This window comes from Thunnus albacares, chromosome 18 (assembly GCF_914725855.1).
Source record: "Thunnus albacares chromosome 18, fThuAlb1.1, whole genome shotgun sequence".
Taxonomy (NCBI): Eukaryota; Metazoa; Chordata; class Actinopteri; order Scombriformes; family Scombridae; genus Thunnus; species Thunnus albacares.
In genome coordinates, this window is record NC_058123.1 from 11,396,494 (window position 1) to 11,421,151 (window position 24,658).

General features: G+C 38.6%; 1 protein-coding gene across 1 annotated transcript; it reads right to left on the reverse strand.

Moving 5' to 3' along the window:
• Nucleotides 1-2,582: 2,582 nt before the first annotated feature.
• amacr (alpha-methylacyl-CoA racemase) lies at nt 2,583-24,658 on the reverse strand. Its single transcript, XM_044334295.1, has 7 exons — nt 24,640-24,658; nt 16,702-16,783; nt 14,767-15,023; nt 13,680-13,823; nt 12,186-12,346; nt 5,923-6,109; nt 2,583-3,960 (listed from the first exon to the last, which is right to left on the reverse strand). Exons 3-7 carry the CDS (start codon nt 15,011-15,013, stop codon nt 3,551-3,553), a joined length of 1,149 nt encoding a protein of 382 aa, XP_044190230.1. The 5' UTR covers nt 15,014-15,023; nt 16,702-16,783; nt 24,640-24,658; the 3' UTR covers nt 2,583-3,550.

The window sequence follows — 24,658 nt, forward strand, 5'->3', positions numbered from 1 at the left end:
TGCAGCCTTTATTATGTTCTGCTGTTCTGAGATATTTTCCTCTGGAAATTGTATCATCACATCAATAAGCACATTTAGTACAGCACAGTAGTTTGTGCTGTACTAAAAGCAAGTAATAATTACATAATCCAGTTTTGGAAATTACATATTCTACAGACGTCACTGTCTGGATCACCAACCAGACAAAGCCGGCAACTGCTCCAGAGCCCCACAATTCGCAGACTGCGTGTCAAGTGGTATGTGCAAATTTGACTGAACATATGTTTGGGAATTTAAACAACTACAGCACAATACCAACATTATAAAGAAATAGTTTGACGTTTTGTGGAAATCCCCTTATTCCCTTTCTTGTAAAGAGTTAAATGAGAGGATTGATACCACTCTCATGTCTGTATGCTAAATATGAAGCTAAAGAGATACGTGAGCAGGGGAAACAGCTAGCCTGGCTCTGTCTAACTGTAACAAAATCCACCTAAAAGCATCTCTAAAGCTCACTAATTAATTACATTGTGCCAGATTATTTCTTGGCTGGGCACATTGACCCTCCTGGAGTCTCTCTTTGCTTGGCAACCACATATAACGTGTCATTTTTACACTTTGGTTTTTCAAGAGATTAAACAAACAAAGATATAACATGTTAATTGGTGCGCTTTAGAAGGACTCTGGGTGGCTTTTGTTACCTGCAGCTAGCACAAGGCTAGTTTTCTCCTCATTTACAGTCTGGGAAGCTAAGCTAATCAGCTGCTGGTGGAAGCCTCATATTTAACGTACAAGCATAAGAGTGGAATCAATCTTTCTATCGTGGCAAGAAAGCAAACAGGCAAATTTCCCAAAAGTGTCAAACTATTCCTTCAAGGTTGGTTCTTCTTTATTACATAATCTTGAGACCTTTGTGTTAATTTGTGTTTAAACAAATTACCCCAAAGCCACTCTGGAACCAGGTAGTATTCTAGTATAAACAAATTGTACACATTGCATGGAGAGGGGGAGAAATGGGGGTCTAATAGGGGCCCAGCAGCTAGTTTTTTGCTGAAGCCCTCTAGCAGGATACACTTCTCATTTAGACTATTTCTTCAGTTGAAAGTAGATCTAATGAATCACAATGGAATCTGTGGAGTCTTGAAAAGACATGTTGCTGCTGAGTTTTTCAAATGGCATTTTTACATTGAACTGAGCACCAATAATTACATTCACCTCATCTCACAGATCTCAAAACTTCAAATCAAAAATGATCCGCATGGCTAGATACCGCCAGGAGGGTAAGGAAAGTTTTCTTTTTCTTCTTTTCCTTTGAATGACCCTTTAAACCTTTGCTCATTTCAGTTCTCTACTGCTTCAAAATTGTAACTCAAGTCACATGCACACTCATATTTGAGTCTTTTGAGGAGGCCGTTTTTTTAAGTCATGAAATTCTTGATGTTGACCTTATATAGCTTAAAAGAAATTGGCTCATGATTAATTGCATAGTGGAATTAACCTATAATCTGCACTATATCCTATTACCTAAAATCCATAGGCTTATTGTACAGCTACAAAGTCATTCCAACAGTCAGTCTCTCTTATGCTGTTCCTCATCTCCTCTCCTTCACATCATGTGTTCATGGTGGAATAACATACAGCATTTCATGCATGGGACATATTTGCATTTTTGTGCTTATTTTACAAGATATTTAATAAGTAAGGCTCAAATGTACATGTGTCTTCTTTGGCTAATTTCACAGTTCAAGATTTTCCATAACTGCAGCGCTGCTCTCAAGCTTAAGCAAAGGTGTTCTGGAGGTGTCAATCGACTTTTCAAACACAAGAAAATCTTTAAAGTATACCCATGCTGCATATGATTTATATGAGTAAAGTTCATACATTATCATAAGGCATGAGAGCACAGAGGGTCTCAGCATTTAATCATTTGAACCTATGGTAGCACTTGTGGGCTGCAGTGAAGTGACAGAATAATTAGTGCACAGGTGCAGGTGACACCAACTGAATAAATTACAATCTACTTTACTGATGAGTAAACAAAGTTTTAAATAAAAAAAATACTCCATTAGTATATATTGTGTTTTAGTTATTCTCTGTTTTCATCATTAAATAAGCAGAAAATAAATAACTGTAATGTGGTTATTTATACTTTAACTCCCCTTAAACTCCTGTATGTGTGAGCAACTGTGACCTTTGTAAATAAAACATATAACGTACCACAGAACAGCCGACATCCACTGTACCCGTTTCGTCTTTTTCTCTGCTCCGCTATCTCTTTCCGCCGGAGTGTGAAATTCACTTGGGAATGTCTTAAAATGTCTATATTTATCAACAGTTGACTTCAAATGAATATTTAATTATGCTTTTCATTTGTTACTGACTTTGTCTCGACACATACAGAGCAAAACTAGTTTTTCGTGTTTGTAGTAAGTGAGAGAAAGGAAGAGATTTATCTGTTCTGTCTCCTCTGTTCTCTGTCATCACTTGCTCTTGTTTATATATTTTTCTGTTTCTGCTGTCAGACGATGAAACAAGTATGAAATTTGATTGTATCTCATAAATACTACCTGTTAACCAGGCAATCATTCCCAACCTGTAGGATGTGGATTAAATAATTACTTTATTATCAAGACATCACCAGACAAAATAAACAAAAACAGAGGGTAATGACAACAGCTGTGCCATGAGATAGACTATACTGACGTTAAAATGATTACTGATCAAAGAGAGAGTTAGAGGCAACAAAAGTACAGCCACAAAGCATCTGTAATGTAATGTAAAACCCAAAGAATGTCAGCAAAATAACTCTAAATATATAGGAGCATGGCTGCTGAAGATCTGCCGGATCCAGTGGACACACAGGCATTACGAGGCTAACACTCCCTGGAGGAGGAACAAAACAATAAATGCTGTATTTACTCAATTTTCAGTGTTGTTGATCTATCAAGCTGTGCACACAAACCTCTTTTGGCGAGTGGAAACCAGGTTGACTCTGAGCTGGAAAACTGACTGAGACTGTTTATCTTTTAAACTCAAACATTCAGAGGGCAGCGGTGGCAATAAAATAGAGGAGGCAGCTATTCAAACGGACAACTGTAACCAACTGACAAACCCAAATAGCATCCATGTACCCTGAGAATGTGAAACAGTTTTGGCCTTTCACTTCAACCTATCAAGGTGGGATATGTGAACATCAGGTACCTCAGGCCTGAGAGAATGAATGCAAATAGGTGAGATGGAGAAGTATTCCACACTTTCTTACACAACATTTCTCAGTTTGAATGTTCATGAAAATAAAATAATTTCTTCCTTTTCCTACTTTCCCTTTCTACTTTGATTCTTATATAGTACAGTTGTTAGAAATAATATAAATGGCAGGTTTTACTTTAAATCACTCAATCACAAATGATGATTTTGGATCCATATTGTTTTGTTTTTTGCCCACATCAATTATTTCTATGGTACAACTCATAATTGGTCTTATCAAGGTCCATCTCTTCCATGTGGTCTTCCCAAAATCTCAACACTAAAAGATATAGTGAAGTTTGGATTTCCAACTAAGGTTTAGACCTTATAACTTTGCCTTGACAGTATTACACTCTACAATCTCTTTTGTCAGCATCTGGTCTATCTGTGCTGATGTAAAGCCGTACTCCTGTAAAACCTCAACTGTGTGTTCTCCAATAACAGGGTCAGAAGCAAGGCAAGGCTCCGCAGGAGTCCGAGAGAGAACCGGAGCTGGTCGGGGACTTTCTTCTCCGTTGGGGTCTTTGATGAAAGAACCTCTTTCCTGGTTATGTGGGTGTGAGCTCACCTGGTCGAAAGACAACACAGGTGTAACACAGGCATCAGTCCCATCGAAAATCTTTGACCAAGCCGCCTGGGTCTTTGTGGCAAAACGTTCTGTGAAGATCCGTCTAAGCTCTGGCCAATCGGTGAAGCTCATCTGAGGAGGTAATCCTGCAGCGTCCAATTCTAAGCCTAGACAAAAAAAATAGTTATGTAACCCCATGGAGAAATTTGTGTCAATAGCAAATGATGTAAAATAAATAAGTGTTTAACATCTTGGAGCAGTGGACACCAGCCCGACAACTCCACCTGTTGACCTTTGTGGAGTTCCAAGTCGATTGTGAAGTATTTCTGTTGAAAGGTCATTTGTTCACTTTCACCAATGAGGATTGTGCTCTTATAGCCGTATTGGCTGAAGTGCTTTGACTGTATTAGGTTATTGCTAATTCAGTCACTTCCTGCTACTCTTGTTTCACATTAAGGCTATGTCCACACTAATACGTTTCATTTTAAAACAGCATTTTACAACGAAAACAATCTCTGTCACAAGTGTTTTAACACTGTTTAAGAAATAATCTCCATCCATACTAACACGACTGAAAACACATATCACATGACCATTCATATACACTGGGCATGCAAATCACTCAAATAATAGCTTGCCTGCAAATGTAATTCGTAGTGGCATTATAACATGCAGAATTTAACTGCACAACAGCTGCTATGTAGCATAGCAACAAGGTCAGCAACACCTGTAATTTGTTATCCATGTTGAATCGTGATTGATAAGACCCAACCAGGAAGCTAACATGGGTGTCTGCATCATTGTTTTCAAAAGTCTCCTTTCCGCTCGTCCAGACTAAAACGCAATCCTGGAGTGTTTTCAAAAGTCTCTGTTTTAGGGGTTCGAAAACACCGGAGTAGTGTGGACGCTAGGTGTAAACGTAGCAAAAGTTATGCGTTTTAAAACAAAAACGTATGTAGCCTAAAAGCTTTGCATAAGAAAATAACATTTTTGTGGCGAGAATATACATCTCTGAACCATGTCTGTTACTAAAGCAAACTAAATACTTAGAGCAAATATGCAGCAATAATGGAATAATGCTTTAAATGTAAATAACATATTAAACAGTCTCCAATCAGTACATGCATATAAATGATCGTCAAAAATGAATGTTTAATATGCTCAAAGCAAAGGAAGGTCTGTAAAGCAGTCTGTTATGAGTATGCATGATTCTTACAGTATCTGTTGTCCATATCATATGAAAACCATCTCCTTCAGTTCATTAAATCCCTGCAGCCATCTGATCTGCAGGCAGCAGGACAGATATGACACCAATAAACTCACCCAGCTCTACAGGCATCAGACGGTTTAGTTATAACTGGGTATTCTGCTTGTTTATGTGGGAGATATCGTATTACTAGGGATCTTTAGTCCTGTGCATCTTGACCTCCTTTCCAGATTTTTATGCAGTTTTTCCAGAGCTTCATTTTTTATTTTTAAAATGTATTACAGTGAAAACGCTGCCATTTATGACACTTAAGACAACCAAAGGCTCCGACTGATGCAATCATAAAGAGCTTCGCCAAACTATATTTTTCTTCATGTATTTATATTGTCATTGTACTAATTATCTGTTGAACAAACTAACATGTTGTGGTGCTGTGTATTCACATCACAACGCTCACCACAATCCAAACAATATGATTTGTTGAACTATTATTGTTATATTTCACTGTGATTAGCAGCTGTTTCCAAACTATGAGACCAGTGATATGATTGGCTGACAGTGTATTTATTAATCACCACACCTTTCAATCTATAATCCCCTTCACTCAGCCCTTTTGCACTTGCACCAAAATAGCAAGTTCGCTATTTTCCAGTGTGCCCAAAGATCTACCTTTTACCGCTGGTCATTTAAAATAGGACCTTTTAGACCTGTATTAGATATGCTTCGTATTTATCACCAAAGCGATCACAGATCACTGCTATTTGGAGGGTGTTTATTTGACGCCATCTCCTTGCTGTGCCTTAGTTCGCAGTTGTTCATGGCATGGCATATATCTATGGGCCAATATTTCTGGCTTATATTTGGACATAAAAGGGAAAGTGACCACTGTCTTAGAGGTTTAGAGTATTTGCACATTACGAACCTTTAAGTAGCTGTTTGTAGAACTGCGGCTCTATGGCACCCACAGCCATGTACTTTTCATCTGAAGTCTGGTAGGTATCGTAGAAGGGCGCTCCACTGTCCAGCAAGTTCTCTCCTCTGGAGTGGTCCCACATACCAATCCTACGAGATTTCCATACAAATGAGCCCACGTATGCTGCTCCTTCCACCTAATGACAGTGAGAGAGAGGAAGAGAAAAAGAAAACAAGGTCAGATGGGTCTATGTTTTTACTTATATTTTATGCATGATCACTCCAGCCATACGTGAATTAAAATACAGTTTTTGCACATTAAAATTTTAAAATTGAAAACTAAGCTTTTCAGCAAAGCTTGTGAAAATACTGCAGAAAGGCTATTCTGCTGACATTTAGTGTGTAAACTACCAGATGCCTAGACTGATAATTTATTTGAGTCTCTATCTGTGCACAAGCTACTACTGCTGCTGAAAAACATACTTGATCAAACACCAAAAATGAAATGCACTTGATTAAATTTGTAATATATCAGTCACCTCCAAAATTATCATCCTATGGGAATATCAACAGTACGGATAATGTCACCATACAGCACATAAAGGAGGTTGATTGCAGTCTATTCACAAATCAATTCCTCAAAAGTCATTTAAATGGGCAAACAATAACAGCCTGATGTACAAAAGGGGTTTAAATGTTTGAAGAAGTAACACAACACACTGTGTGTATACTGGGCTTTGCTCAAACTGCTCAGCTATTTTCTACCAAATTGCTGCTCTGTGAGTCATCAGGGACAAGTCACAGTAGAGAAGACAGCTCTGTCGCTAGTCAGGGCTTCAGTGCTTCAAGACCAAAACCAATACTTGTGCACAAAATATTGAGTCTTTGGGAAACCTGAGACAATTCCCTCCCTTCTTTGTTGCGTTTCTGTCATGTAATATGAGACTTACAAAGAAATACAAGGTCATGAGCAGGCGTTGGAATTGAAAAATGACACTGACGACACTGTGCTTTATACCTATATTTTCTTTCATGATACTGTGATAAACACATTTTGCAGTAGCTAAGTGGTTAAAATACAGGATACAGAAGATACAGTATGTGACTCCAGTCAGTTAATGTAGTTACAGTAGCAGAGGTGAAACCATTTTATAGAAAATAATCAATAAGGTGAGAGAAATGGGAGGCAGTCTTTTTAGTCTAAATACGCCTCTTGCTCCCTCTCTCTCTGTAAGTTACATCCACGCTTTAGGACTGAGCATGTAACACCGGCTGCTGCTATATTACAACTACTTTAATTCACTGTCTTCACGTTCACAGACTCCAATTTGAAATCTTTTGTAGGCAAAAGCCTACAAAAAAGTCTTAACCACCTAGTCAGTGTTGGGGATAGTTAGTCCCCAGTGAAAACAATTTAACACCTCTGTAAATTGCCTCTAAACTCTCTATAGGTGTGAATTAAGGTGTGAAATGTGTCAAAGTGTGTTAAACTGTCGAATTGGGTGTTAATTGGCTCCAGCCCAAACAACCCTCTAAAGGATAGACAGTAATTAGAGATGGATACTAATGATGTGACTGATAACATGCTTTTGACTTAATGGGCTCAACTGGTGTTGTTATACGTAGATCTTTCAAGCCGGGTTGAGGGAAAATTAGATGTAATTTTAGAAATGTTCACTCAGCCCTGACATGTCACGGTTGATCGTTCTGAGGCAGATAGTGTCCCGCATGTGATTGCATCTGGCCTCTCTGTTCATCACAATCATCACAATTACATGGTACAGCATGGACCAGAGCAGGTGTTTGTCTGTCATCACTGTGAAGATTTGCTTTCATTGCAAAGGGAGCTTCAAGGCTCCATTTACTGAAAGGTAAAGTGCTTGAATCTCAAGAGCACTTTGTGATGGTTCACATTTTTTGTATCTCAGTATTTTTCCACTTCACATTGTAGTTGGGTAATATGCCTGAAATTCCTGTCATGATATGAAGAATATTTTCACAATTTATAGAGTATAAATTGCAATATGGTAAATTTAAGCAAAATAATATGTAGAATGAATTGATATTCTGTACTGTGAACGGCCAATTACACCAAAAATAAGTCTTCACCTGTAATAATAAAAAAAACAACTATTTAGTTGGTATTGCAATTAATTTACACAGCAGGATTTTTTCTCTGTATAGGCTGGATGTATAAACTAACTAGTATTTTCTGACTAGTTCACTATATCCCCTTAATAAAGTAATAGATTATATGTCAGAGTGCAGCTTGTTTCTGCAAGCACCAAGAGGACAAAAAATCTGTTAATGCAGATTTAATCGAATTATCGCCCATTCTGGCTCAGCTTTATTTTGACAGTTATCCAATAATGTGTCTTTGATCTACAAATAACATTTTTTTACCCTCGCCAAGCTGAGGCTTCTCCCTGTTAATCTTACCAGCGGTTTGCAGTTACCAACCAGAGTGAACACTGGATTTAAAAACATGTATAAAACTAAGGCATTTAAATACTTCTCAGCTAAATAGAGAAACTCTGGAGGAAACTCTCCACACAGGACGATAGAGTACATAAAACCCAGCAGATAGAACAGTACATCACACACATTTTGACTCCCATAACAGATGTTAACACTCGAGGAGTAGAGATCTGCATCCATATGCACAGGCTCATAATCGCCATGGGGGACGCAGGTCATATCCTCAACGGTATATGAAATATGAAGATTTGTCCCTTGCAATATTTGTAATTGACAAGGGACATCATTTTTACCCTTCAAAACATAAAAGAAAGTTAATTTGTTCCCCGTGATATTAAGCAATATTAAGACCAACTCCAAAACTCTACACTTCTGCTTCATGTTGGTCTACATGTCAACCATCAACAGTGAACACAACAAAGGTTTTCACGGCTCAAAATGTTTTTTTTATAATTTCTATATCCTCCACGCACCATCACAGATCTCTGATCTACACAAGCAGATCAATCACAGGTCTATACAGGTAAAACAGAGTCTGTTTAAATCGCAGCATCACTGATGCACATGTACAAACCAGTGTCACTGCTCTTGTTGATTAACAGCTGGATGGTGTTTTTCAAAGTTACAGGCTGGAGGAGGATCCTTTTCAATCAGCCACTTGTCTTTTGAAAACTGAATCTGTTGTTGATTTGTCACTAAACGGTGTCACTGTGAACCGACCAGGTTATCATTGTGTTGTTGGTCAAAACCCATGAACACTTACAGGTGGCAATTCTGAAACTTGCTTGTGCACCATGGCATGCATTGTCTCTGATTCATTGTCTTTATCCCTCCATGTGCTGTGTTTTGTGTTTTACTGTACATCCAACAGGTACCTGCTGGTTAAAGAGTTAATATTGAAAATGTGCCAGGTGTGAGCCAAGCAGCAACAACCACGGCTTGAGGCTGAAGCCAATGTGGAGGTACCTTAAAGTGCAATGCCACCAATGGCCACTAGATGCTGGTCCCAATAAAATCCCTGGCTCCAAGTGACTCCCATTCAAAAAGGGTTAACTTCTCTCTAGAAATACTAAGTCAATCATTTTTTTCAACTTGTCATTATGGTCTCAATTGCTAAATTCTGTCCCTCTAATAAGTGTGTTGGTGGTCATTTTGGAAATTATTATTCAGATTTGAAGACTTACAGTGGCTTTGATGTCTGCCGTGTGGGCATTGATTGACAGCTGTGATTGACAGTTGGCTCACCTGCTGCTCTCCCCATCTCCAGGACTCACACTGAGTCGGACTATTGTCGCAATATTTCAATAAGTTTCATGTTACTTGATTAAGATACCTGCCCTGTTCGCACAATTTAGCTAAAGTAGCTAACATTAGCTTAAGTGTGCACCAGTAAGTGTTCCCAGTGTCCAAGTGTTCGCTTCGGTGCAAAGTAGTGAGTCGTGTTTCCAGAGCGTGAAAGGCAACACCTCCTTGTTTGGAAGGTCCCGGCTTCAAATGGAAAAGATGGCACTGACCATATGCTGCAACTCTGGGCTTCAAACCAGCTTCAATGCTAACCAACGTCACACCTCGCTGCTTCCATCTTTATATAGTCTATGATGTGAGTGCATTTGGATACAAATAGAAACCTGACTGAGCGGTGAGGCAATTTGTTACTTAAAGATTGTGTTTGGCTATCAAAATGAGGAGGCAAGCTGACCTGCTGGATGTTATGAATACAGACACAGCCTTATTTCCCCGATAAGCAATATGCCGCAAGCTACTCCTTACCTAAACTGTCACCCATACGCTGTGAGTGAAACAGCTGGTGATGTGAATATGAATGAGCGAATGAGAAATCCTCAGTCATACAAAGGCTAAGGCCATAAACAGAGCCATAATCCCATTCATACAAAATTAAACTGGGCACATAAACAGTGAGCCAGCAACAACCCATGTCTTATTTCTCTCTGGTGAGTTATGCATGCGTGTTTATGCCCCGCCACCCACAAGTTTAGTGGCACAGTGGAACATGGAGACGCGTTAAAAAATGAAACCTGCAGCAAATTACTATGAGAGAAACACATTATTCTCCTGAGCTTTGTGAAATGATGTATGGTAGAATACACACAGGAGAAAAAAAAGGAAAGAATACTAGCCTACTGACTGTAGGCGTGTATGAGTCAAAATAGTTAAATTACATTAGATGGAGTGATGGGAATGGGGTGAAGAGCCAAGAGGCAACAAACACTACATACACAAATAACAAATGATTTAGTTTTTGTCTGATCACTGGAGCAAACACCACCCACACTCAACATTCAATTACTTAACCTAATAAAGGTATATCTATTAAAGTAATGAAGTCATGCCAACCTGAATTAAACAGTTGGCTTCAAGAAATAAAGAAAAACAATAGACAGTCAGTGAGAGCACATTTCCTGGAGTTGAGTTGTTTCTACACTTGAGGCTTTTTCAGACCTGTGCTTTTTTTAGTCCGGTTGAATTGGACGCTGGTTTGTTTTTCACATTTGTGCGATTTGTTTGGGCAGATCTAAACACAGTAATCGTACTCGGGTGTGGACCAAAACAACCGTATAGAGACCCATTGAGGATGTGGTCTAGGTCCGGCCCCAAACAAACACTGGAGAGGGTTGTTTGCAGTGGTGATGTGATCCGACCTCGATCCGACCCAACTACTAGCCGTAGTCTGCAAGTTTGAGCTAAGCGGCTTTGTTTGAAACCGAATCAGGGGGAAAATGCACCAAGTTTACCAACTCATCTACTGATACAGACCAGATCAAATGAACTATAGGTTTGAAAACCTTAGATTAAAGGTGCAATTCACCATTTTACACATAAGGGTCAGTTTGCTTGTCCACTCATATATTAAAACAACCGTATAATGTATTGTCTGTCTTCTAAAATTTTAGAAATAACCCTGATGATGTCATGAGAGCAATTGCTAAACATAAAAACAGAATTTTGCAAAAATGCTAAATTCATGATAAAATAAATGTACACAATAGGGTGCGCTATGTGCATTGAGTTGGATGTTGTAAATGTATACTTTTTATGGAGTCGCTAGACATTCAAAAAGTTCCAAAGTTTAAAAACTCCCACCTCCTCCAGGAGTTCATTAAACTGGTTCTGCTTTATAACTTCCCAGCTCCATTAGAGCCAGTATGTCAGGCACAGCGGGATTCAGAAACTTTGATGTTCCTTTCAAATAACTCCGCTAAGGGCTGTCCAACTAATCACGTATCCAAGTTAGACTTGATCCCAACTCCCGAGTGTTTGCCACGGTGCCACCATGCAACATGATCTGGCAACATGTTGCATTGTAACACAAAATACAGCTTGTAGCATTTCACTTATCGAACTGTTTACACCACAAGTATTGAGACAGAGGAGAAAAACATTTCTGCTGTGGTAACTTTCCTGAGTTGTAAAATCAACCTAAACTACCTGGTTTGCATTTCATCTTCATCTCTTTCCTCTAGCAATACGCCCACACTAACACTCTTGCATACGTTTGCTGGATAGCTGTTGTCCCTAATCCCGGCCTACGATATTGCCTAGCTGCAGTTTATGCAGAGTCTCATTGTGATTTGTTTGAGCTGTTTAAGGTTTTTGTTAACACTAGTGAAAAAAAAAATCAAACATACCTATGCATATTCATGAAAAGGAAAAATAATATGTTTATGTATCTGTGCCACTCTCAAAACAACACACAAGTGGAGCACGTGGTATGTCATAACTGCGGCTGAGTCAGCGCAACAATATATGTTTACTAGCGTTTGACAATATGCTTACCATGCTAGCATCAATGATCTGTCCTTTCCCTGACTTTGTCCTTTCCAACAGCGCCAGAACTATCCCCATGGCACAGGTAAGACCGCCACCTGCAAAGTCCGCTACCAGATTCAGCGGAGCATAAGGCTTCTCTCCGCTACGACCCAGCCGGGATAAAAGGCCTGTGATAGCAATGGCGAGACAAAAACAACAAATGGAGTGAAACCTTCACATAAAATTTAATGACATCTCCACATGTGGAGAACGATGGAATATCTGGCCGGTCTCCAGCCCTGAAAATGAAAGAAAATTAATTAGCTCAGTAACTGAAATTAATCAAAAAGGAAAGGTAACAGAAATCAGAAAGGAATGGTTACAAGTGCACTTCTTTTTTAAATTTATTCTGACAAAAACTTACTTTGTTAAATCAGCATGTAACTTTTGCACAGGAACTCTTTGTACTTGTGCCTCTCTTTTACCAAACTGACATTACAAATAGCCTTGAACAACCCGTTATAGTAATGTTCTCAAGTGTTTACATATCTATCATTAGTTACTGACAGCAGGCATACCGTGTTCTGAATATTACACACATTTGGTTAAATATTACATTTATTCACTGAAATATCCAGGCTTGTTATCAATGTATAAATAGGCCTAAGATTAAAGTTTTACTGTGGTCAGTTTTTACAGCAAATCTTTATATTTTGTGTTGATCATGGAGCTGATGGTTTTCTCAGCATGATGTAGATGTTTTAAAAACAGCATTTTTACCCTGATTCGTATTCATTTTACTGCCTTTTATTCTCTGTTTTAAACAAATCGGGACTTCTTAACAAGCACATTAAACACATTGAAACACCAGCTGTTTCATTAAAGCGACAAATCGCTGTTAAACTTGTTACAGTTAGAGCAATATTACAGGAAAATCTCTACTGGATGGGTTTTACAGTGGAGTAAACATTCAGAGGGACAAAAGCACCACAGATTACTCGCCTGAAAGCCTGTAATTTTGTAGTTTATGAGGGCTGTATTACAATAAGAAGAGGTTCAGCTTTGAATACAGCTTTATTGATGGAAATAAGACAGACAGATGGGAATGCATCTATAGGGTGGTACATATACAGTACATATAAGACCGTCTTGTGTGAGTGGGCAGTCATTTCAGAGTAACCATTCAAGATAGATATTGATTTGTTGTGTCTGATTTCTGTGGACCTTCCATTATATTGTAAATTGCTGATTATTGTCAAGTTATAGACAAGGTTTCCAAGGCTCTATTAGGTGTGATTGCACACGTGCTACACAAAAGTTCAACTTTGTCCTTTCACAAGTTTTCCATGGTCATGAAAAAAAAAAAAAGAGCTCGGACCGAAACAGAATGTCAGTACACAGAGGAAAAACAACCACTAACCTCTCAGAGGAGAATATAAAAACTTGATGCAGTTCCATCAGTCTGCAATGTAAGGTGTGTAAATATTTAATACCAAAATATCAACAGTTGTGTGTTACTACCTGACATGGCGAGATAGTTGATGTCATGTCCAGCTGCGGTGGCATAAGATCCACTCTGTCCATACCCCGTCAAGCGAGCGTAGATCAGACGAGGATTTTCCTTTAACAGCTCCTGTGGGCCGAGGCCCAGCTTCTCCATCACGCCTGGGAGGTCAGAAGAGAGTCAATCTATACTTTCAACAAAAACATTTTTCCATCAGTGTTGGTTCTCACTCAGGTTGAACCATGTGAGCTAGCAACAGTCTTGTCTCCCTTAACCACTTTTGATACTGGAATATACTTTTTTTTTCATCAGTATACGTGTAATCTTTGAATATCACATCACAAAAGTGTTTTTTATTCAAGTATTGTACCTAAGTCCAACATTTCTGAGGGAGATATTGAAATTCTTACTGCACTACATTTATCCAACAGTTACAGTAAGATTTCACATTAAAAAAAAACATATGATGAGCTTATAAAATATAATACATTGTTAAAGATTAAACCAGGTGTTTCCAGGCTTTTTGGTTCGTGAGCCCTTACAAAAAAATCAGTGTCTAGTTGGGCCGCCATGTCACATCTGGTGTCTACGAGTTATTAGCATTTCCACTAAGAGTGATTTCGCTCCTAAATTACTCAGATGGTCTCATTTAAATAATAGTTTGAAGCCCAAGATGTTTTTTTTCTTTTATGTCCCATTAATCATCTCCCAACCCCTCAGATTTATTTTATGACCCTTTGGAGGGAGCCTGACCCCTAGGTTGGGAACCGCTGAACTAAACTACTGAGTTGAATATGAAAAACTAGCTCCACCTCAACCTGCTACAACAGTAAAATGCTGCAGTATCTATATAGGAGTCACGGGGGCCATTTCTCTGCAAGACAAACACTTTTACTCTTGATATTTTAAGTACATTTTGCTAATAATACTATTGTACCTTTACTGAAGTAGGATTTTGAAGGCTTTTACTTGTATTGAGTATTTATATATTAATGTATTGGTTCTTTTACTTAGGTAAAAAACTCAAACACTTCCTCCACTACTGATTCTGACTACCATGTGTTACAAAGCTCATGACAGCTATCACACTGTTGGTGCTCTGACCTTTACGGTAGGGCTCCAGCACCACATCAGACTGGACACAGAGCTTCCTGAGTACGGCTACACCCTCTGATGTCTTTAGGTTGATGGCCACAGATTGTTTCCCGCGGGCTTGAGTGTCCATAGCCATGGCAACCTTGGTGCGGTCCACACGGATCACCTTAGCCCCAAAGTCTGCCAGGATCATACCACAGAACGGTGCTGGAGCCAGGCCCGCCAGCTCAACAACTCTCACCCCAGCCAGTGCCATGATGAAGGGACTATAGGAAAGGATATTAGACACAGTTAGTAAGTGTAATAAAATCCGATGCAACACTAATAGCAGAGGCGGGTGAGAGGGGCTCACATCAGATTCTGTGATGTCATTAGAAATTTCACTACTAATTACATAACTAATATTAGTTAGTTTATTAGTTAATTCGCCCAAATAACAAGATACAAAAAAAACATAATTCATTAAAGGAGTAAAAAAGGACTGTGCTGGTAAGATTGAATAAACCCAAAAGGGCTAAAGCTAAAAAAAAAAAAACACACAAAAAAACCCATTAACACCTACATCTAAATTTTATCAAAAGAAAAGAAAAGTCAAGTTTTCTACACAAAATGTTTTTACAAATCACATCTGTAAGAGTCTATAAAGTGTCAGAAAACAGTTTTTAAGAAAAATGCCTTCCACATTTTCCAAGAGTTCGAGGTGACATCTTCAAATTGCTTGTTTTGTCCAACCAACACTCAAAAGTTATTAAGTTTACTATTAAAGAAGACTTAAAAAACATTCACATTTTAGAAGGTGGAACCAGCTGCAACCATGACAAAGAATGTCATAAACTATGAATAGATTACCAAAAGTGTTGCAGATTCATTTTCTGGCCACTACATAAATTTAGGGTCTCAAATTTTGATAGATGTTAAAACAGAAGATGGTGGTCAGCCTGTCTGTATAGAGCTGTAGTTAGTGTGTCATGCACATACAGGTTTCCAACCCATATGGACTTACAAGACCTCCAAAATACAGTTGCAGTGGTGAAACATTTGTCAAACATATACAAGAACAAAACATGACAAATACATTAAATTGCAAACAAAGAACTGTCTTCTGTACCAAGCTCTACAAATAAAATCTGTCACAAAGAAGGTTCCCTTCCTGAAACACAACTCAACTTTTTTTTTGGACTAAACTAGCTAACTGTATATAAAGTAGTTCAAACTAGCTCCACCTCCAGCAGCTACAACAGTAACATGCTGCTTATACACTGATGCTTCAGTATTAATAATCTAATGTCATATATAATAATATATCAGTCAGAGGGATCAAACCACTAATTTTACTGCAATACTTTAACTATATATTTCTGCTAATACTTATGTACTTTTACTTAAGTAGGATTTTTCATGCAGGATTTTTACTTATAATGAAGTATTTTTACATTGTTGTATGGGTACTTTTACTTGAGTAAGGGATCTGAATACTTTTTCCACCACTGGTAATAAAAAAGACCAACACAGACCCATGAAAGGAGTACTACAGTTCATTATAGTACATCCAGACCTGCTGTGACAATGACCTTTAGACTTTAGACTCTATGTCAAGTACCTACTTTTTTACAAAGTCCAAAGTGACAAACTTTATCAAGAAGTGATACCAACAACACAAGGCTGCTTGTTAAAAAATCTACACTGAAATATTTGTATTAACAAGTACTAGCTATGTTTGTATACAGTAAAAAAGCTTAAAGTACTTTAAACCGTTCTCTGACATTAAGTTACTTTAATCATCATCACAACCACTGTGCAGTTTGAGAAAAAACAGGCCAGTTGGTTTGACCATTTTATGAAAATTACTGACATTTAAACGGTAAAACAACAAGTCTGCTGCAACAGCGATATGATTTAGGATACATCAGTGAGTTACACATGAACCACAGTTCACAAGCCTACCTTTGCAACAGGTCGGGGACAGGAGGACACCTTTGCGGACGGTTTGTTTTGTTGCACTCGTATGCACGCCGGAGCACTCAAACTGGAAGGAAATGAGCCGTTGAATGTGTTAAACGCAACCATCGGCGGGTCACGTGACACAAAACAAACACATACATACAGAGAATAAAGTATTTAGCCTGCTTAAATATACACGATACGCTAATATCGTTTGTTGAGCAGTTTAAGAACTTTAATATGACAAAAATTATCCTCCAGTGAAGCCCGTTTTAATATTGACTGCTGACTCCGCCTTGCCCAGAGGGCCATCGGCATACGCTGGTAGAAATTACAGTGAACTCTCTTACTAGCTGCTTCCTGGTGACCTCAGCGCGGCGCTCGCAAGATTTCTGGGAAACTGAGTTTTTATGATTTCATTTGCGTTAAGTAATTGAACACTGTTGATAATAAAGCCTACTGTTTATGGATGTATAAAAAATATGACAGACTTCACAAGGCAGCGAAAGTAATGAAGTTAGTCAATATTTTAGTGTATAAAAAACAGCTCTTGATGAAATGAGACTACTCAGACGATCAGGCTATTTTGCTACCAAAATTAAATTACTATGAATAGGGGCACTTCTCCTTTATAACTTTAACACAGCCTGATATGTTACAACGAAAAAGCCATAGGCTACAGCAATAAACAGAGAACCCAATATATAACTGCTTATTCATATATCACATATATCATATCATGCACACTCGCACAATTAAATACTCTTCTTAAGTTTGTGACATTCTTGGACACTCTTGAAATACATTGGTATCTATATAACAGTTGAGTGTGAATGTTATACTCATAAAAACCCATAAGTGAGCTCTCTTCTCACCACTGCATTTCTTTCCAACATATCTCTTGCAGTTGATGCACCTGAGCCTTAGCCATCCTTGAGACACCACAATTCCTCCACTACCTTAGACTGTAAAGAGGTTGTAACTCTCTACCTGAATAGGGCAGGCCCACGTCCTTCAAGGAGAACACCATGACGTCATATTTGGAGGTGATGACCCTCATGACCCTCAATAATACTTAGCTGCAAACCAATTATCTGAGATATCCTGTCTATCAATATCACAAACAGGATGCAGGACAAAGTGCTGGCTGAAAGTGTTTCCTATATGTAACCCCTTTTTAGTTCCAGACAGCTCTCAGTGACCTACAGAAATTTCGTGAAATAAAAAAAACTATATTTGATTTTACATACTGCTGTGATAAAACCCTGACACACAAGCAGCTGAAATTTAACCAATCAAATAGGATTTTCTCCCCATTTAACTTCTGCAAGACTTTACTGAGTTAACTTCAAGGGCAAGAATTAATTAACATGCCTTTGGAGCAGTTATGTCAAGGTGAACAACCAAAGTTTGAAACATATTTCCAGAAAACCAGTTATGTTGATAAATGCAAACATACAGTATATTGACACTGAAAAGTGTAATAGTATGTTAAAAGACTGAATGCCTAGAAGGAATCCACCTGCAATATGTACCAATATAGTGTAATTTGTCTTCAAGAATATATATATTTATATATATATATATATATATTCTTCTTTTGTTGATGGATTGCTTTATTGACCTACAAAATTTTATTGTTACTTCAATTGGATGTTTGAGATGTATGTGCAGAGTTTGACACCAGAAGGCTGTTTTCACATTCATCTGCTGAAAGTAGAAAGTTCCTCTGTGCTCATTGAAAATCTGAGTTTAAGGAGTGGGCCTATGAGCATAATTTGTGACATTGCAACTAGTTTGGAGGCTAGTCATGGTTCAGTATGCAACTTACACAGAGTGGACGGTGCTGTGATTCCATTGTATATAGTAGTAGGTAAATACACATACCTTGTAAAATATTCCTGTACAAATACTTGAAGGACGTTATCTGTCAATATTTTGATGAGATGGTTTGATTTAGACACTACTGGAGTTCATGTCCTGGAATTTTGGCGCCAGACGTCAACCACTGTGTTCTCAATTGCATAGCAAGGTAATGTTAGCATGCATGAAGCCCCACTGTGCTATTGTACTTCATTAATAGAGGAATTGTACAGGTTTTACATTCATTTGAACTCTGTTTGAAGGTAAACGACAGTGTGCTGAGTTGTGCAATCTCCAGAGTTCCATGTGGGTTTGGTGAAACTTGTTGAAATGTAAGTATCCTTTACAAGTATACATAGTACATTCACGGGTTATTTTTGTGGGTTTATGCCTGTTAAATATGTATTAATCTGGTTCTATTGTATGTTTTCTGTCGATAGCCATAGCCCACTGCCGTATTTTGTTTTTGTTATTTGTCTTTTAAATCATTGTTTGTGTTAAATCTGCAACAAGCTGTGAAAGCACATGAGCTGCTCTCTAAAAGGACTCAGTAGCTTACACATGCTGTTCAAATGACCTGTTGCAAACGTGGTCAACAATAAAATTAAAGCTACAAGAACCCCTGAAGTAATTGTGTCCTGCGTGGTATCTAATTCCATGGGCTACATTTATATATCTTACAACATGTCTGGAGAGGATCTTTAAGCAGCATATTTTCCCACAAATCTGAAAAGTACATGAGAACTTTCAAAATAAACAATTTTTTTCAGTTTCTGTATGAGCGGTGTCAAAAGCAGTGTCTTATTTTTCTACAGCTGGGTAGCCCTTGTATGTTAATTTGTATTATACTGCTTTCCTATTTTATGGGAGAAAAGCTGTACTGTTTTACAAAATATTCTGACGTAGCTGTTCCATTAGGAAGTGGGTAGCTTTACTTCATTTTGTTTCATTTTAGTGCATCAGCAGATCTGAGAGAAATTAACTTTACAGGCTGAGGGTAATGGCCTTTAAAATGCTGTTAGTGCTAAAGAAATAACAGACCATTACCTCTGAGAATCCTTTAGGTGTTACAAAAAATTAAATTTCTTTCTTCAAGAGAGTCCCTGTAGTCCAATTAAACACTATTTACTATAAAATGCCTGCTCACCAGCATGCTGTTTGAAAGCTTTTTTCAGGGATAAAGATTTATTTTCATGTCGTGCAATTCTAATGTTTCTGATTCATTGTTTTTTGTGAGGAAATGATGTTAATATATTAAAGAATCATGCTTTACTGACAGCAGAAAGTTTTGTCAATGCTGTAGCTGTCCAGCACAACAGGAAGATGATGAACTACACATATGCTTAAATGTAGTACTTCAGTGCAGTATGTGAGTTTTGGAATGGAATTTCCTCCTGAGAATATCATCACCTGATCTTTACACAAACACATTTTAAGACAATAATCTGTTTTTGGCTCTGTACATAAATAATAGTTTAAAATGTTTTAAATTCAACTATATTATTCAGTTTTATTACTTGTGACTAGTTGGTATGTTGGATCCACCTTATTTACAATTCTTGTTGCTCTTTTCTGTAGTGTGCATTGTGGATTCATTAGCTGTTTTTGTTTTCCCACACCTCTACACAATTACTCCCAACTGTGTTGTGTTGGTTCATCTTCTACAGTTGTAATGTATAAAGTGTAAAATGAGAGTTATGAGTGTAACTAAGGTTCTATAAATTCTGGATGACAACCAGAGACAGTATGTAATACCTGGATATGCATGTGCAGGAGGTCAACAAAGTCATGTGACCAGGGTGAAACAAGCAACCTGATAAAGGGGCCTGGCACCCAACAGTTGACTCCTACAGAACGTTTTCATCAAGACTCCACATCACAATGAACTCTGGCATTCATCCAGAATTCGTAGAACCTTAGTTACATTCGTAACTCTCATTCTGTCTCATTCTTCCTGACCACCAGAGACAGTATTTAATACCTGGATGACCCCTACCGACAAAGTCACAAGGAATCTGTAGTCACTATGCCTCAGTTGCAGACCAAAGGAGCAGACAAGACCACTGTCACCACACGATGAGGGGCAGCCACGTTAACTCTGTAGAAGTAGGCAAAGGTACAGGAAGAAGCCCATGTAGCTGCAGCACAGATGTCACTCAGTGGAACACCTCTCAAGGCAGCCCAAGAAGTGTAGACACTCCTGGTTGAGTGACATTTCAAACATCTTGTCAAGAACTAAACAACGGCTTGGACTCAAATGCAGACAGAGTCAGCTGACAAGTTCAAAAGTCAGTCCTTTAATCACAGCCGGGTCGGTACACAGGTGATCAGTCAGCAAAACAAGATATCCAAATCAGTAGGCTAAAGGAAAGGTCGGAGGCAAAAACAGGTCAGGAAACGAGAAGGCTCACAAGGAAAAATAGGCTTGAACACTGTCACACAGGAAACAAGACGAACTGGCACAGAAGGAAGGGAACAGTGAGACTATATACTCTGGTGGAGTGCGTGGTTGTGGAGTGCGCTTGAAAAAGGTACTTGAGGGAGCAGCCTCTACAGGGGGAGCATCCAAACCAAGTCGTGAGATGGCCAATTGAACTGAATTGGCTTGCTTAATTGGCTTACTTACAGGTGGAATGACCAGCCTCAGCATCCTTCAAAGAATCTGCTTCTGACCCTTGAGAACCTGTCACCAAGGGGAGGGCACACTCCCTCTCCAGTTCCACCTGGTCCCCTCCTTCCTTTTCAGTAAAAAGCTTCCCTGAGGCTGCAACAGATAGTGCATCCTCATTATGCTAGGCCATAATGAGGATAGGCCAAGTAGCTAGGAAATCACTTTCATTATCGGCCTGGATGTAAATTAATCTGGGCAAACTCAGAGGCCAATGTGTCCACCTTTAAAGCCAAAGGTTCATCACACTTCTGTTTCTCCCTATTATTGGAGGTGTCACCTTGTGTGTGTGTGTGTGTGGTGCTTGGAACCTGAATGGGGGCTGAATATAGGCATTCCTGAAGGAGGTAAGCCAGCCTTAGCAATGCTCCTGTCATACCTGGCCACCCTTGTGGTCCTCTCCGTTAACGGCATGCTGCTGCAATTAGTGCAAGCAGCAGTTATCTGTCAGTGCCTGCCTTAGGTGTTCAATGCCAAGACACATCTGTCATGGCCATCCTCTGGAACATAATTGACTTCAGGACGGAGTTACTATCATAAACCAGCAGCCTGAGGAATAAGATGGTGTAATGGGTGGTGGGGTATTGAAGCCATTCCTACCCCACAGAGACACCACCAAGGTGAGCACACCTCAGCACGTGTAGCACCCTATAGTTTGATTATGGCAGTAGAGTGAGACACACTCATCTACAAATCTGAAATAAACCAGCACCTATAACGCCAGGCAACTCACACAAGTTACCCTTACCATCAATGTTTACCATTAACAAGTGTTAAGTCTGAAGCCAAGGAGCAAAAAAAAAACCTCTCCACTATGAATCCCTAACTTTCGACACAGTCATCATAATGAGGCAAAAACACCTCTTGAGACTGGTCGGTCAAGTATAAAAACAACAAGCTAATACAGCACACAATAGTAATTCACCCACAATGAGTAGAGACGCTAAGTGGGTAAGTTAGCAAGGCAAGCCCACCAGGGAAATCAAGGTGGCCAATTACCTGGGAAAGTCCAACGCTTTGTGGTTGGAGTTGCAGCAAAACTCTCAGCAGAGATGAGCACCAATTATGCAGCCTCTGAAGGACGAAACATAGCTCTAACTGATAGATTATGGGGCTACTGGCATAGGCAGTAAAGCACTGATGTTAGCTAATGGTAACAACATATACAACCTGCACATTTAGGCGAGAAGATGAAAAGGAGATGACTGCTGGGTGTCTGGGGGGTACATACCATCTCTGGCGGTCAGGAAGAATGAAATGGTGTGACCTTGATTATGTCACAGGTTGTCTCAAATATATCGATCAGACTGAGCTTGTTGCTGCCATTGGGACTCATGGTCAGTTAAAAGAAAAACCTCTCTGAGATTTAGAGCAACTGTGCCTATTCAGTTGTGGTGCAAATATCTACAACAACTGAAATGTCAACTTTTACACAACCCAGATGGATACCGGTATAGATGGACACCAGGTTTATGCAAGATTTATATGGATCATTTCATAAATGCCAATTTATATTGAAGATTAGTTAGAAAGAGGTGTACCTATACTAAGATTTTTTCTCAACATTTCAAAAAGAAAGGGAGCAGGAGAGGAGAAAAGAGGAGGTTTCTGTATTGTGATCATCCCAATGAAGGGGAAATCACTTACTCACATTCATCACCTACATAACAGATGATTACAGCTTGCAGCTGAATTATCTCTCATGAGTCACCATATTTATTCCATACAAAGCCTCACTCAAATGATGCCATCTGTAACATGAAAACTCAGCTTAAAATGAGTAAAATGAAACCAATGTTTTCTGTATCTTTGAATAACTGTATCACCCTTGTTGATATCTCTCTGATATTTACTGCAGAGTAAATTTATAGCTATTATGTTGAGGGATTACAGTGATCTGCATGGTTCCTGGACAGTCAAGGTGATATTTTTGTTCTTTTTTATGCTGCTACACTGCCCTTTGAATGAGAATCTAAGCAAGCTTGAATCAAGGGAAACGGGAAATTAGATCACTTAAATTTGAAATTTCCAGCACTGTGTTATAATGTCTATTTACAATGCTGCCGGAGAGGAAAATTTGTCCTTCTGTGATTATTAAACCTTATTACAAAACAACTGAACCACTTGTAAGCTCTGTTAGAGTTAGTCTCCAAATGAACCCACAAATTAGATTGAGACTGTTTTGACAACAGCTGTTTCTGTGATCTCTTAGCAGTCCCTAAATTGCTAAGAGAACAAGGAAATTTGAAAATCTATTCATGCTGGGCAAACTCCATCATAAGATATGACAGAAAACTCCACTTGGTTTTTGTATCTCAACTATTGATATCTCAGTTAAATATAGTTGAAGTACTGGAGTAAATTAATAATTCTATGACTTCCTTTTTCCACAAGTGAGAATAAATGTGATAAATTTTAACATTCTGGTCCAATGTCAGATAGGAGTCAGTCACATCCTGTTGACTCATGTAAAATTCATTGCCTTTCTTGGACAATGATTCTTATTAATAATGACAAGACATCAGAAGTTTAACCTGGAAAACCTGTTTAACTATTTACACTCTGAGTTGAGGATCAGGACCAAGGAGTTACATATGGGGTACCTTTTGCTTGTACTCACTGTGCTTATTAGACATGTTCCTGTACTGCACATCACACCTGAACCACCTTTCTCTGCATCTGATCAGTGCATTGTATTATGGACCATGGGGTAAGCTGCCAGACCTCTTCTTCTAAATAAAGAATTTCCCTGCGTCTACCTGTCAGTCTCAAAGGGAAATATCCAGTTAATGCCTTTGAAAGTTCATGTATAATGAGTTCATCCGTCCATGGTCGGTGAATGCAGCGCACACTATGGATGCTGTTGAACGTGTTCTGTTTATTCATGACAGAGCCCAGCTTTTCACCCCCTCAGCCACTTTTATCCCCTTCAACACTAATTGTCTGTGTTTCCATTACTTGGAATGTGTGTTTCTTTAATGTCATGTATTTCCCTGGTGCCTCTGACATTCAAAAAAAAGCTCCAGGGTTTACTGCCATCATGCCAGTCCTCCATTAAAAGACTAATAGTCCACATGAGAACAAATGACACAGTTCTTCAACAGTCCAGGTTGACCACATCTGATTTTAACCAACCATCTCTTTAATTTTCTTAAGTATTGTGGAAAGTCCATTTTTATCTCAAGTCCTAAAAAGCAGCCAAAGACTTAATTATTCAAACTGGCCTTGTACTGTGTAATAATTTTGTGTTTTAAAGGTCTGCTGTTGTTTATGTTTGATTGTCTGATTCTTTTTACTATTTTATGGTCTTATTTTTTCAACAATTTTACTTGTGAAGCACTTTGTGACCTTGCTCAGTGAAAGGTGCTATAAATAGTAATAAACTAAAAGTAATAATAAACTTTACTTACTTACTCATTTTCTTTATCT

What these genes read in the sequence shown, in the direction of transcription:
- amacr (XM_044334295.1), bottom strand. Translation starts at nt 15,013, where the DNA reads ATGGCACTGGCTGGGGTGAGAGTTGTTGAGCTGGCGGGCCTGGCTCCA. An exon ending in AGATCATTGATGCTAGCATG is followed by an intron (nt 6,110 to 12,185) that starts GTAAGCATATTG and finishes CACTGTCATTAG; the next exon opens with GTGGAAGGAGCAGCATACGT. An exon ending in CTACAAACAGCTACTTAAAG is followed by an intron (nt 3,961 to 5,922) that starts GTTCGTAATGTG and finishes TTTTTTGTCTAG; the next exon opens with GCTTAGAATTGGACGCTGCA.